The sequence below is a fragment of the Manihot esculenta genome, chromosome 18 (genome assembly GCF_001659605.2).
Source record: "Manihot esculenta cultivar AM560-2 chromosome 18, M.esculenta_v8, whole genome shotgun sequence".
NCBI lineage: Eukaryota > Viridiplantae > Streptophyta > Magnoliopsida > Malpighiales > Euphorbiaceae > Manihot > Manihot esculenta.
The window spans coordinates 21,618,230-21,631,624 of NC_035178.2; the positions used below are offsets into that span (position 1 = coordinate 21,618,230).

At 41.6% G+C, this 13,395-nt stretch overlaps 1 protein-coding gene and 1 pseudogene across 1 annotated transcript; both read left to right on the forward strand.

Annotated features, from left to right (window-relative positions):
- Positions 1-4,263: 4,263 nt before the first annotated feature.
- On the forward strand, positions 4,264-6,160 carry LOC122722433 (polygalacturonase-like). Its single transcript, XM_043953132.1, has 3 exons — positions 4,264-4,398; positions 4,493-4,801; positions 4,872-6,160. Exons 1-3 carry the CDS (start codon positions 4,264-4,266, stop codon positions 5,499-5,501), a joined length of 1,074 nt encoding a protein of 357 aa, XP_043809067.1. The 3' UTR covers positions 5,502-6,160.
- Positions 5,797-13,395, forward strand: LOC122722434 (annotated as a pseudogene).

Here is a 13,395-nt window from a genome sequence, read left to right on the forward strand (position 1 = left end):
CCTTAGGCAGCCGAAACTGCCTTCACAAGGGGTTCGGCGGCCGAATCCTCCCTTCGGCGGCCGAACCTGAGTTCATCCAGAACTCAGCTTCGTGCACAACCATCTCCTGCCAAGCACCAACTCTATACAATCCTGCATACACAACTCCTCAACTTGCATATACTCTGGTATATGCTCAAAGGGGTCCAAAACTACCTATTAACCCCAACAAAACAGCAACTATAACACATAATCATGCTTACACCATTAAAACATCAAAAACTCAACTTTAAAACCTAAACATGCCACTCTACCCTTAACCACTTTAAAAGCTATTAGAAATCATTAAAACAAGTATAAAGACTTCCCTTACCTCCTGAAAACATAAGCTGGACAACCTAAACACCAAACTATGCACCAACACCTCTTTCCCTTCACCAAAACCCCAAAACTCTCTTCTTTTGTTTCAAAACGTTCTAAACACTTTACCACCCTCAAACCTGTGCATGAGTGATTAAAAGTGTATAGATGAGTCATGGGAGACGTGGCATAACCCTCTAGCCATGATCTGGAGGCAACAGCTGGCCAAACCACGGACCGAGGCGCATGCACAGCTTAGCCGACCACCCCAGCTTCGGCTGCCGAAACTGCATGCAAAACCATGCAACTTTCGGAGGCCGAACATAAACTTCGGGGGCCAAACATTGGGCACTTTCGGCGGCCGAACTTAACATTCGGGGGCCGAACATGACAGAAACTCCTTTGGCCATTTCTCCCGAAAACTCAACTATTTCCTAATCAAACCGTGAAAATACTTTAAAACATTTTAGAAAACCTTCACTCTACCCTCAGGAAACCTCTGACATCCTTGAATCCCACCGGACGGTAAGAATTCCGATGCCGGGTTTAGCCGGGTATTACAGTAATACTGGCTCATTTGGTTCTGGGTGTGCTGCACTTGGATGAGTAGGGGAAGATGGATACATAGGATATGGTGGGTAATAAGAAGGATAAGGCATATATGGCATGTAAGGAGGATAGGGGACAAAACTCGAGGACTCCGACATACCTCCCATCTGATACTCTGGGTAGCCGAAGCCTGACGTCTGAGCGCCTCCCTGCGACTCTCCCATACCTTCCTCAAATCTGCCTATACCCATACTGTCATCCCTCGACTGCTCAATCTCCTCCTCTGATCTTCCTCCTCTTGCTGTACCTCTTCTGCTCTCGTCCACAGACCTTCTAGGGTCTATTGACGTACCTTCCCTGCTAGATCGCTGAGACCTTGCCCTCGGCAATGCAGGAGAACGAGCAGCTGGTCTCTCACTATCTGGTGGGACTCCAGTCAATCGAGCTGATCGACGAGTTCCTCGCATCTTTATTCTATCTGGAAAACAATACATAACATAACACTTAGCACATAAACATCACATATCAATACAGCACATGCATAACTTATGGCATGAAACAGATAGGACGCAACACCCTATCCTAGTGGACATGATTTCCTATTGTGCTTGACCACCCTCTATGAGCCCGACACTAGCGCTATAGGTCCGATCATGTGAACCTAGGGCTCTGATACCAATCTGTAACGACCCCAAAATGGACCGTCACCGGCGCTAGGATTCAGGTCGGCTTAAGGCCGCCAGAACTCGTAGCAAGCCTGCTATACTCTCTGTGTACCTGTAAATCTCATACATGATCATACATTTTTTGTGAAAATGAAAACTCTTTTCTGGCCCAAGGCTTAACCTGTGCATGCACTATCTCTGTACTCTGTACTCTGTACTCTGTACTCTGTACTCTGTACTCTGTACCCCTGACTAGAGCTTGCTCTAGATGGGTTCATTCATACCTGTTAAGCCTGGTAGTCCACATACAGTAAAACATATACATATACCGATCATGTACAACACAATAGATTTACAACTACTAAGTCAAGCACATATATAACTATTACATCTCTTTAACAGTACATGTCCACTCTAGACTATTACATTTCTCTTTATTCTTTCTCTGAACCCTGCTGGACTGTCCCTGTACACGGTATACTGAACCTGCAAAACTGGGGTTAAGGGAGTGGGATGAGCTCTATAGCCCAGTGAGTAGAACAGTAAAACAATTCATTAACAGATGCTCTCATGGAATGCGTCATAACACAAACATTTCACATCAAGAGTAAACCTGTCACCACATAGTCCCAGTAACTCTGTGCCAGGGCGTAGTCAAAGGCTCCTGGACTTCCTGTCATATATGTATATGTGTATATAACACCATTGTACTTACCATTGCCAGGGCGTAGTCAAAGGCTCCTGGACTTTACTATATACCTGCCAGGGCGTAGTCAAAGGCTCCTGGTCTTTGCTATACTTGCCAGGGCGTAGTCAAAGGCTCCTGGTCTTCCTGTCTGTGACTATGGGATCATTCAGCATTTACCCACATCAACAAATAACAATGCAATGCAACATATTCGTGGATACTAATGCAATCAACTTATGGCATAATCATGATGCATGAGATATGCTAAAACATGTCTTTGATCAATTCAAAAAGCATTAAGTTTAGTTCCACTCACCTCTGGCTATCTGGACTGACTGACTCTGCAGGCTCTGAAAACTCTGGAGCAGTACTCACTGCTGCTCTCTCTGGTTCCTCTGCTCTGTGCCTACACAGATAGACTCAAATGAGGGACCAAACATACTCGGACATACCGCTAAACATCTCCCCTTAAAACCCCTTAAAACACCTTAGACCAAACATAGAAAACATGCAAAGGAAGGCTGGACAGGGCACTTTCGGGGGCACCTTCGGCGGCCGAATGTCCCTTCCAGAGACGAAAGTCAGGCATGTTCGGCGGCCTAACTTGGACTTTCGGGGGCCGAACCTGAGTTCATCCAGAACTCAGTTTCGTGCACAAGGACGCCTGCTAATCCCTCCATCACCTGCTCAGACCTCAACACATGCATTTAACCCTTCTAAAACATGCATAAACACTTTAATAAGCATAAAGGAGCTTCAAATAAATTAAACTCCAACAAACAACACACAACAACCATACACAAAGCATAGGATCCATACACCCTAATATGGACAACTTATGCATACTCAAGCACAACTCCCCTTTCCCATCATCAAACTCATTTAAAACATGATAAAAACAAAGGATTCACTCTTACCCTTTGAAGAACAAAGGCTGGCGTGACCCCAAACTTGAAGAAATGAAGATTCAAGCTTCACAAGTTCTCAAACTGCACAACTTCTCAAAACTAGTTAAAACTCACCATAAACTTATTTTTCTTTGAAAGATTTGATTAGAAACTCAAGAAAATCACCAAGGGGAAACATGTGCTTGTTCCTGACCCAAAGGAGAGCTTAAGCACCTCCATAGTCGGCCATATCCACTTAAAAAAAGTGAACCACCGCTTCACGTTCGGTGGCCAAAGCTACATGTAACACCTCATCACGTTCGGGGGCCGAACATTGAGTTTAGGGGGCCGAACATGAGCTACTTTAGGCGGCCGAACTTACACTTTAGGGGGCCGAAAGTGGCAAAACTTTCCTTAGCCTTGTTTCTTCAAAACTTATTCCTTTGCTAAAACAAAAGCTTAAAACATCTAAAAACATTTTAGAAAACCTCCACTCTCCCTTCAGGGATGCTCTGACATCCTCGATTCCACCGAACGATAGGAATTCTGATGTCTGAACATGCCGGGTATTACAAGGATCTACTCAAGCATCATCACTTAAAATCTCTTCAAGAAAGGAAGTCACTGTGAGTATGTGTCACGATTAATCGTTGCTCCGTTTCCTTTTCTTTAAAAGGAAACGTGACGCGTCTCATAAAAAGTGCATGCGATTTCTACTTATGTGAATTCTATTTTTTTTATGCAATATTTTGGAATATTGCACGGTGCGAGACAAATGAAAATCTACTATTGGCGTTGGAGGGTGCTTGTCATGAACAAGTAAGAAATCGCTATATCAGTATGAAAGGCTTAGACGTAAAGATAAGTTTTGCTGCAAACGAATGAAAAACAAGACAATATCTACTTATAGGTTAGACGTTAGTCGGTATTTCTCTGTTATGCTTTTTATTAAAAAGCGACAAAACAATTTCCAATAATAGAACAAAAGTTACAAGTAAATAACTTCCCTCCGTTATAAAATCCGGTAACTTTAGATAATTGCTTAGATATAAAAGCTTTTGCAAACAAGGAGAAATCCATTCTAATTTGCCGCGCATTTTACGAAAGAACTTAGAAAAGAAAAGGCTTCATGAAGATGACGACCCTGGAGACGTATTTTTCCCTGACATCTTTGCTATTATTGTTTGTTTTTGCTGGTAGAGTTCAATCTGCCGTATTTGATGTGAAAAATTATGGTGGTAAAGCCGATGGCAAGTCAGATATTAGCAAGGTGTGCTGACGATTCCTAATTTTTAATTTCGCCGTGATTTTCTTATACCTCATTTTAACTGAACTTTCATCTCCCTTTTTTTTTTCCTTTTCAGGCATTATTGGGCGCGTGGAAAGAGGCTTGTTCAGCAAAGGGTTCCAACATAGTTGTAGTACCCAAAGGAACATATTCCATAGGTTTAACTGACTTAAATGGTCCATGCAAGGGAGCCATGGAGCTTCAAGTCCAAGGAACCTTATTGGCACCGATAAACCCTAGCAGTTATGCCAAGGACAGCTGGATTACTTTTGCATACATTGATCAATTCAAATTATCCGGTGGTGGAACCTTCGACGGACAAGGGCAAGTGGCTTGGAAGCAAAATAACTGCGGTCGAAATCCAAAATGCAAGAGACTTCCAGTTGTAAGTTTAATTGAATCGTATATTGTGCATGTATCATACTGCTTTGTAAGATGATTAATAACGTTTCCTTTATGTGCTTCTTGTCCCTTTAAAAACACGCCAGAGCTTGCGGTTTGACTTCATCACCAACAGCGTAGTTCAGAACGTAACATCGCTCGATAGTAAGAATTTCCATGTCAATCTTCTAGGTGGCAAAAACCTTACTTTCGATCGCTTCACGATCACTGCACCAGGAGATAGCGTCAATACAGATGGAATTCACATCGGGCATTCAAACGGGATCAACATTATTAATTCAAATATTGCCACCGGCGATGACTGCATCTCCATTGGTGGTGCCAGCGAACAAATAAGGATCACAAACGTACGATGTGGACATGGACATGGCATTAGCGTGGGAAGTTTAGGGAAGACCACTGATGAATTTGTCTCTGGAATTTTCGTAAGGAACTGCACCTTCTATGACACCGACAATGGAGTGAGAATTAAGACATGGCCGGCATTACATGGTGGCATGGCCTCTGATATGCATTTCGAGGATATTATGATGAAAAATGTCCGCAACCCTATCATTATAGATCAAATGTACTGCCCATGGAATCAGTGCAATCCAAAGGTAACGCGAAAAGAAATGAAAATGAAAGAGTCTCTTAATGCATTGTCCGTGGACAAATCTGCCCGCAACATGAAATTTCTGTAACCCTTTGCCGTTTCTGATGTTTGTTTCAGCTTCCGTCAAAAGTTAAGATCTCCAACGTCACCTTCAAGAATATTAGGGGCTCTTCAGCGACCGCAGTAGCTGTTCGACTTAATTGCAGCAGCAGTTTTCCATGCCAGAAGGTCGAGCTCGCTGACATTAACTTGACGTACGGAGGAAAGGAAGGCCCTGTAAAATCCTTGTGTGCAAATGTTAAACCCACACTTAAGGGAAAATTGACTCCAACCATTTGCTAGTATTGTCAACGCTCAAACCTCGCAGCTCCTAGCCGCGATACATGGATTATCGAGGAGATGAGCATATTTCAAGTTGTAAGTTTTACCAAATAAAACGAGACACTTCAAAGTTTCCTTTTATATAGGTTACTGCGTGGGTAGACGGCCAAGATACTCGCATGTTGCTCTTTGTCTTTTTTGTTTTTCCATTTTCTATTCAATCTGCTCGCTCACTCGTCGGGTTTCGCCGCGTCGTGCGGTGATTAAACTGACAACAGAAAACATGAGATTACAGTCGAAGGCAGTTTGGCCAAGTTTCGACCCTAGAAAAAATTATTCTGTCCGAATTTTCAGGCTTTTTATAGATTTTTCGTACAGTTTTGAACGTTATTTTCATCACGATAGAGTAATCGTATTAAAATTTCCACTCAAAGGCGCACATTGTCCATGAGAAGAAAAGATATGCATATTCTTTGGTGCTGAACTCAATTTGATGCTAGATTTACACAATCCACTCCCTAAAGAATTTGTTGAGTTTCGTTGCACAGTGCGGTGATGAAATCGACAAAAGAAAATTTAACACTACAGCATATCATGAACTCCTTCAGCGTAATCCAATGTAATGGATGCGATGCAACGCAACATTTTCGGCTCAAATGAGAAAAGAAACTGGGCCGCGGGAAACAAAATGCGGTTTTTTTAGAAAGGTTTGCGAAATAAGAGACTCATGAAATTAGGGCTGCTCATTTAAAACTTATTATCGAGAACCTAAGAAACTCGTTTAATAAAAACTTATTCATTTGATGGGTCGAGGTGCTGTGAGAATTTCAACACATAATAGGTCCACGTGATGCTGCACAAGGGTCGCCCAAAGAAAGGCATGAGTTGTCAACACATAATAGGTCCACGTGGCAAGATCTGATGAGTGGGTAGCGCGGCCCCACTCTAGGAAAGGAAGGCCCGCACACCTCAACACCCTGTTTATTAGCATAACTGGCCCTCCCCTGGATAAGATGAGTCTCGGCACAAAGTTATCATTATCAGGCACAGTCCCGCGTATACCCATTATGGCTATAGTCGCGGGATCACCGACCTATTAGCCGGCGATATCCCTGATCAAGCAAACGATCACATCATCATTGGATTATCAGAAAATGCTATATTTATCTCTGTCTTCTTACAGTATTAAAGGAGAACGACCAGAGAGGCAAAGGTACGATGTTCTTTTATACTGTTCAAGTTATGAGCAATTCCTTTCTCTCGCTTTTCTCTTCAGGCTTATTGAGTTGAGCGTCGGAGTGGCTGCCGTGGGCACCCATCACCTCACGTTCTCATTCTTGCAGGTTTAACCAATAACAGCACAGCTCTATTTTCCGACTGCATCACCAAGCTAGCCCGGGTGCTCGTTGGTCAATAAGCTCAAAGTTTTGGAATAAAAAATGCACAAGCTCTATCACATCGACATATTGTCGAACCCCGTGAATATGTGCGTCGCCTATTTTGCTTTTCATTTTAGCTCACTTTGTGTCACTGCACGACATATTGAGGCGTTGAAATCTCTTCGGTGAAAAATACATTTTCTCATTAGGTTTTTTTAACGTCTTTAAATTTTTTTTTTATTGCATGCTAAGGGCAATTTTCAAAAGATTCAGGGACCGATTATGAATTTAGAAGGTACATGGCACTAATTTTATGAAAATAGAATATTCTGTGAAGCGAATAAATCTACCCGTGCTATGATTTAGGATCTACTCAAGCATCATCACTTAAAATCTCTTCAAGAAAGGAAGTCACTGTGAGTATGTGTCACGATTAATCGTTGCTCCGTTTCCTTTTCTTTAAAAGGAAACGTGACGCGGCTCATAAACAGTGCATGCGATTTCTACTTATGTGAATTCTATTTTTTTATGCAATATTTTGGAATATTGCACGGTGCGAGACAAATGAAAATCTACTATTGGCGTTGGAGGGTGCTTGTCATGAACAAGTAAGAAATCGCTATATCAGTATGAAAGGCTTAGACGTAAAGATAAGTTTTGCTGCAAACGAATGAAAAACAAGACAATATCTACTTATAGGTTAGACGTTAGTCGGTATTTCTCTGTTATGCTTTTTATTAAAAAGCGACAAAACAATTTCCAATAATAGAACAAAAGTTACAAGTAAATAACTTCCCTCCGTTATAAAATCCGGTAACTTTAGATAATTGCTTAGATATAAAAGCTTTTGCAAACAAGGAGAAATCCATTCTAATTTGCCGCGCATTTTACGAAAGAACTTAGAAAAGAAAAGGCTTCATGAAGATGACGACCCTGGAGACGTATTTTTCCCTGACATCTTTGCTATTATTGTTTGTTTTTGCTGGTAGAGTTCAATCTGCCGTATTTGATGTGAAAAATTATGGTGGTAAAGCCGATGGCAAGTCAGATATTAGCAAGGTGTGCTGACGATTCCTAATTTTTAATTTCGCCGTGATTTTCTTATACCTCATTTTAACTGAACTTTCATCTCCCTTTTTTTTTTCCTTTTCAGGCATTATTGGGCGCGTGGAAAGAGGCTTGTTCAGCAAAGGGTTCCAACATAGTTGTAGTACCCAAAGGAACATATTCCATAGGTTTAACTGACTTAAATGGTCCATGCAAGGGAGCCATGGAGCTTCAAGTCCAAGGAACCTTATTGGCACCGATAAACCCTAGCAGTTATGCCAAGGACAGCTGGATTACTTTTGCATACATTGATCAATTCAAATTATCCGGTGGTGGAACCTTCGACGGACAAGGGCAAGTGGCTTGGAAGCAAAATAACTGCGGTCGAAATCCAAAATGCAAGAGACTTCCAATTGTAAGTTTAATTGAATCGTATATTGTGCATGTATCATACTGCTTTGTAAGATGATTAATAACGTTTCCTTTATGTGCTTCTTGTCCCTTTAAAAACACGCCAGAGCTTGCGGTTTGACTTCATCACCAACAGCGTAGTTCAGGACGTAACATCGCTCGATAGTAAGAATTTCCATGTCAATCTTCTAGGTGGCAAAAACCTTACTTTCGATCGCTTCACGATCACTGCACCAGGAGATAGCGTCAATACAGATGGAATTCACATCGGGCATTCAAACGGGATCAACATTATTAATTCAAATATTGCCACCGGCGATGACTGCATCTCCATTGGTGGTGCCAGCGAACAAATAAGGATCACAAACGTACGATGTGGACATGGACATGGCATTAGCGTGGGAGGTTTAGGGAAGACCACTGATGAATTTGTCTCTGGAATTTTCGTAAGGAACTGCACCTTCTATGACACCGACAATGGAGTGAGAATTAAGACATGGCCGGCATTACATGGTGGCATGGCCTCTGATATGCATTTCGAGGATATTATGATGAAAAATGTCCGCAACCCTATCATTATAGATCAAATGTACTGCCCATGGAATCAGTGCAATCCAAAGGTAACGCGAAAAGAAATGAAAATGAAAGAGTCTCTTAATGCATTGTCCGTGGACAAATCTGCCCGCAACATGAAATTTCTGTAACCCTTTGCCGTTTCTGATGTTTGTTTCAGCTTCCGTCAAAAGTTAAGATCTCCAACGTCACCTTCAAGAATATTAGGAGCTCTTCAGCGACCGCAGTAGCTGTTCGACTTAATTGCAGCAGCAGTTTTCCATGCCAGAAGGTCGAGCTCGCTGACATTAACTTGACGTACGGAGGAAAGGAAGGCCCTGTAAAATCCTTGTGTGCAAATGTTAAACCCACACTTAAGGGAAAATTGACTCCAACCATTTGCTAGTATTGTCAACGCTCAAACCTCGCAGCTCCTAGCCGCGATACATGGATTATCGAGGAGATGAGCATATTTCAAGTTGTAAGTTTTACCAAATAAAACGAGACACTTCAAAGTTTCCTTTTATATAGGTTACTGCGTGGGTAGACGGCCAAGATACTAGCATGTTGCTCTTTGTCTTTTTTGTTTTTCCATTTTCTATTCAATCTGCTCGCTCACTCGTCGGGTTTCGCCGCGTCGTGCGGTGATTAAACTGACAACAGAAAACATGAGATTACAGTCGAAGGCAGTTTGGCCAAGTTTCGACCCTAGAAAAAATTATTCTGTCCGAATTTTCAGGCTTTTTATAGATTTTTCGTACAGTTTTGAACGTTATTTTCATCACGATAGAGTAATCGTATTAAAATTTCCACTCAAAGGCACACATTGTCCTCGAGAAGAAAAGATATGCGTATTCTTTGGTGCTGAACTCAATTTGATGCTAGATTTACACAATCCACTCCCTAAAGAATTTGTTGAGTTTCGTTGCACAGTGCGGTGATGAAATCGACAAAAGAAAATTTAACACTACAGCATATCATGAACTCCTTCAGCGTAATCCAATGTAATGGATGCGATGCAACGCAACATTTTCGGCTCAAATGAGAAAAGAAACTGGGCCGCGGGAAACAAAATGCGGTTTTTTTAGAAAGGTTTGCGAAATAAGAGACTCATGAAATTAGGGCTGCTCATTTAAAACTTATTATCGGGAACCTAAGAAACTCGTTTAATAAAAACTTATTCATTTGATGGGTCGAGGTGCTGTGAGAATTTCAACACATAATAGGTCCACGTGATGCTGCACAAGGGTCGCCCAAAGAAAGGCATGAGTTGTCAACACATAATAGGTCCACGTGGCAAGATCTGATGAGTGGGTAGCGCGGCCCCACTCTAGGAAAGGAAGGCCCGCACACCTCAACACCCTGTTTATTAGCATAACTGGCCCTCCCCTGGATAAGATGAGTCTCGGCACAAAGTTATCATTATCAGGCACAGTCCCGCGTATACCCATTATGGCTATAGTCGCGGGATCACCGACCTATTAGCCGGCGATATCCCTGATCAAGCAAACGATCACATCATCATTGGATTATCAGAAAATGCTATATTTATCTCTGTCTTCTTACAGTATTAAAGGAGAACGACCAGAGAGGCAAAGGTACGATGTTCTTTTATACTGTTCAAGTTATGAGCAATTCCTTTCTCTCGCTTTTCTCTTCAGGCTTATTGAGTTGAGCGTCGGAGTGGCTGCCGTGGGCACCCATCACCTCACGTTCTCATTCTTGCAGGTTTAACCAATAACAGCACAGCTCTATTTTCCGACTGCATCACCAAGCTAGCCCGGGTGCTCGTTGGTCAATAAGCTCAAAGTTTTGGAATAAAAAATGCACAAGCTCTATCACATCGACATATTGTCGAACCCCGTGAATATGTGCGTCGCCTATTTTGCTTTTCATTTTAGCTCACTTTGTGTCACTGCACGACATATTGAGGCGTTGAAATCTCTTCGGTGAAAAATACATTTTCTCATTAGGTTTTTTTAACGTCTTTAAATTTTTTTTTTTATTGCATGCTAAGGGCAATTTTCAAAAGATTCAAGGACCGATTATGAATTTAGAAGGTACATGGCACTAATTTTATGAAAATAGAATATTCTGTGAAGCGAATAAATCTACCCGTGCTATGATTTAGGATCTACTCAAGCATCATCACTTAAAATCTCTTCAAGAAAGGAAGTCACTGTGAGTATGTGTCACGATTAATCGTTGCTCCGTTTCCTTTTCTTTAAAAGGAAACGTGACGCGGCTCATAAAAAGTGCATGCGATTTCTACTTATGTGAATTCTATTTTTTTTATGCAATATTTTGGAATATTGCACGGTGCGAGACAAATGAAAATCTACTATTGGCGTTGGAGGGTGCTTGTCATGAACAAGTAAGAAATCGCTATATCAGTATGAAAGGCTTAGACGTAAAGATAAGTTTTGCTGCAAACGAATGAAAAACAAGACAATATCTACTTATAGGTTAGACGTTAGTCGGTATTTCTCTGTTATGCTTTTTATTAAAAAGCGACAAAACAATTTCCAATAATAGAACAAAAGTTACAAGTAAATAACTTCCCTCCGTTATAAAATCCGGTAACTTTAGATAATTGCTTAGATATAAAAGCTTTTGCAAACAAGGAGAAATCCATTCTAATTTGCCGCGCATTTTACGAAAGAACTTAGAAAAGAAAAGGCTTCATGAAGATGACGACCCTGGAGACGTATTTTTCCCTGACATCTTTGCTATTATTGTTTGTTTTTGCTGGTAGAGTTCAATCTGCCGTATTTGATGTGAAAAATTATGGTGGTAAAGCCGATGGCAAGTCAGATATTAGCAAGGTGTGCTGACGATTCCTAATTTTTAATTTCGCCGTGATTTTCTTATACCTCATTTTAACTGAACTTTCATCTCCCTTTTTTTTTCCTTTTCAGGCATTATTGGGCGCGTGGAAAGAGGCTTGTTCAGCAAAGGGTTCCAACATAGTTGTAGTACCCAAAGGAACATATTCCATAGGTTTAACTGACTTAAATGGTCCATGCAAGGGAGCCATGGAGCTTCAAGTCCAAGGAACCTTATTGGCACCGATAAACCCTAGCAGTTATGCCAAGGACAGCTGGATTACTTTTGCATACATTGATCAATTCAAATTATCCGGTGGTGGAACCTTCGACGGACAAGGGCAAGTGGCTTGGAAGCAAAATAACTGCGGTCGAAATCCAAAATGCAAGAGACTTCCAGTTGTAAGTTTAATTGAATCGTATATTGTGCATGTATCATACTGCTTTGTAAGATGATTAATAACGTTTCCTTTATGTGCTTCTTGTCCCTTTAAAAACACGCCAGAGCTTGCGGTTTGACTTCATCACCAACAGCGTAGTTCAGGACGTAACATCGCTCGATAGTAAGAATTTCCATGTCAATCTTCTAGGTGGCAAAACCTTACTTTCGATCGCTTCACGATCACTGCACCAGGAGATAGCGTCAATACAGATGGAATTCACATCGGGCATTCAAATGGGATCAACATTATTAATTCAAATATTGCCACCGGCGATGACTGCATCTCCATTGGTGGTGCCAGCGAACAAATAAGGATCACAAACGTACGATGTGGACATGGACATGGCATTAGCGTGGGAAGTTTAGGGAAGACCACTGATGAATTTGTCTCTGGAATTTTCGTAAGGAACTGCACCTTCTATGACACCGACAATGGAGTGAGAATTAAGACATGGCCGGCATTACATGGTGGCATGGCCTCTGATATGCATTTCGAGGATATTATGATGAAAAATGTCCGCAACCCTATCATTATAGATCAAATGTACTGCCCATGGAATCAGTGCAATCCAAAGGTAACGCGAAAAGAAATGAAAATGAAAGAGTCTCTTAATGCATTGTCCGTGGACAAATCTGCCCGCAACATGAAATTTCTGTAACCCTTTGCCGTTTCTGATGTTTGTTTCAGCTTCCGTCAAAAGTTAAGATCTCCAACGTCACCTTCAAGAATATTAGGGGCTCTTCAGCGACCGCAGTAGCTGTTCGACTTAATTGCAGCAGCAGTTTTCCATGCCAGAAGGTCGAGCTCGCTGACATTAACTTGACGTACGGAGGAAAGGAAGGCCCTGTAAAATCCTTGTGTGCAAATGTTAAACCCACACTTAAGGGAAAATTGACTCCAACCATTTGCTAGTATTGTCAACGCTCAAACCTCGCAGCTCCTAGCCGCGATACATGGATTATCGAGGAGATGAGCATATTTCAAGTTGTAAGTTTTACCAAATA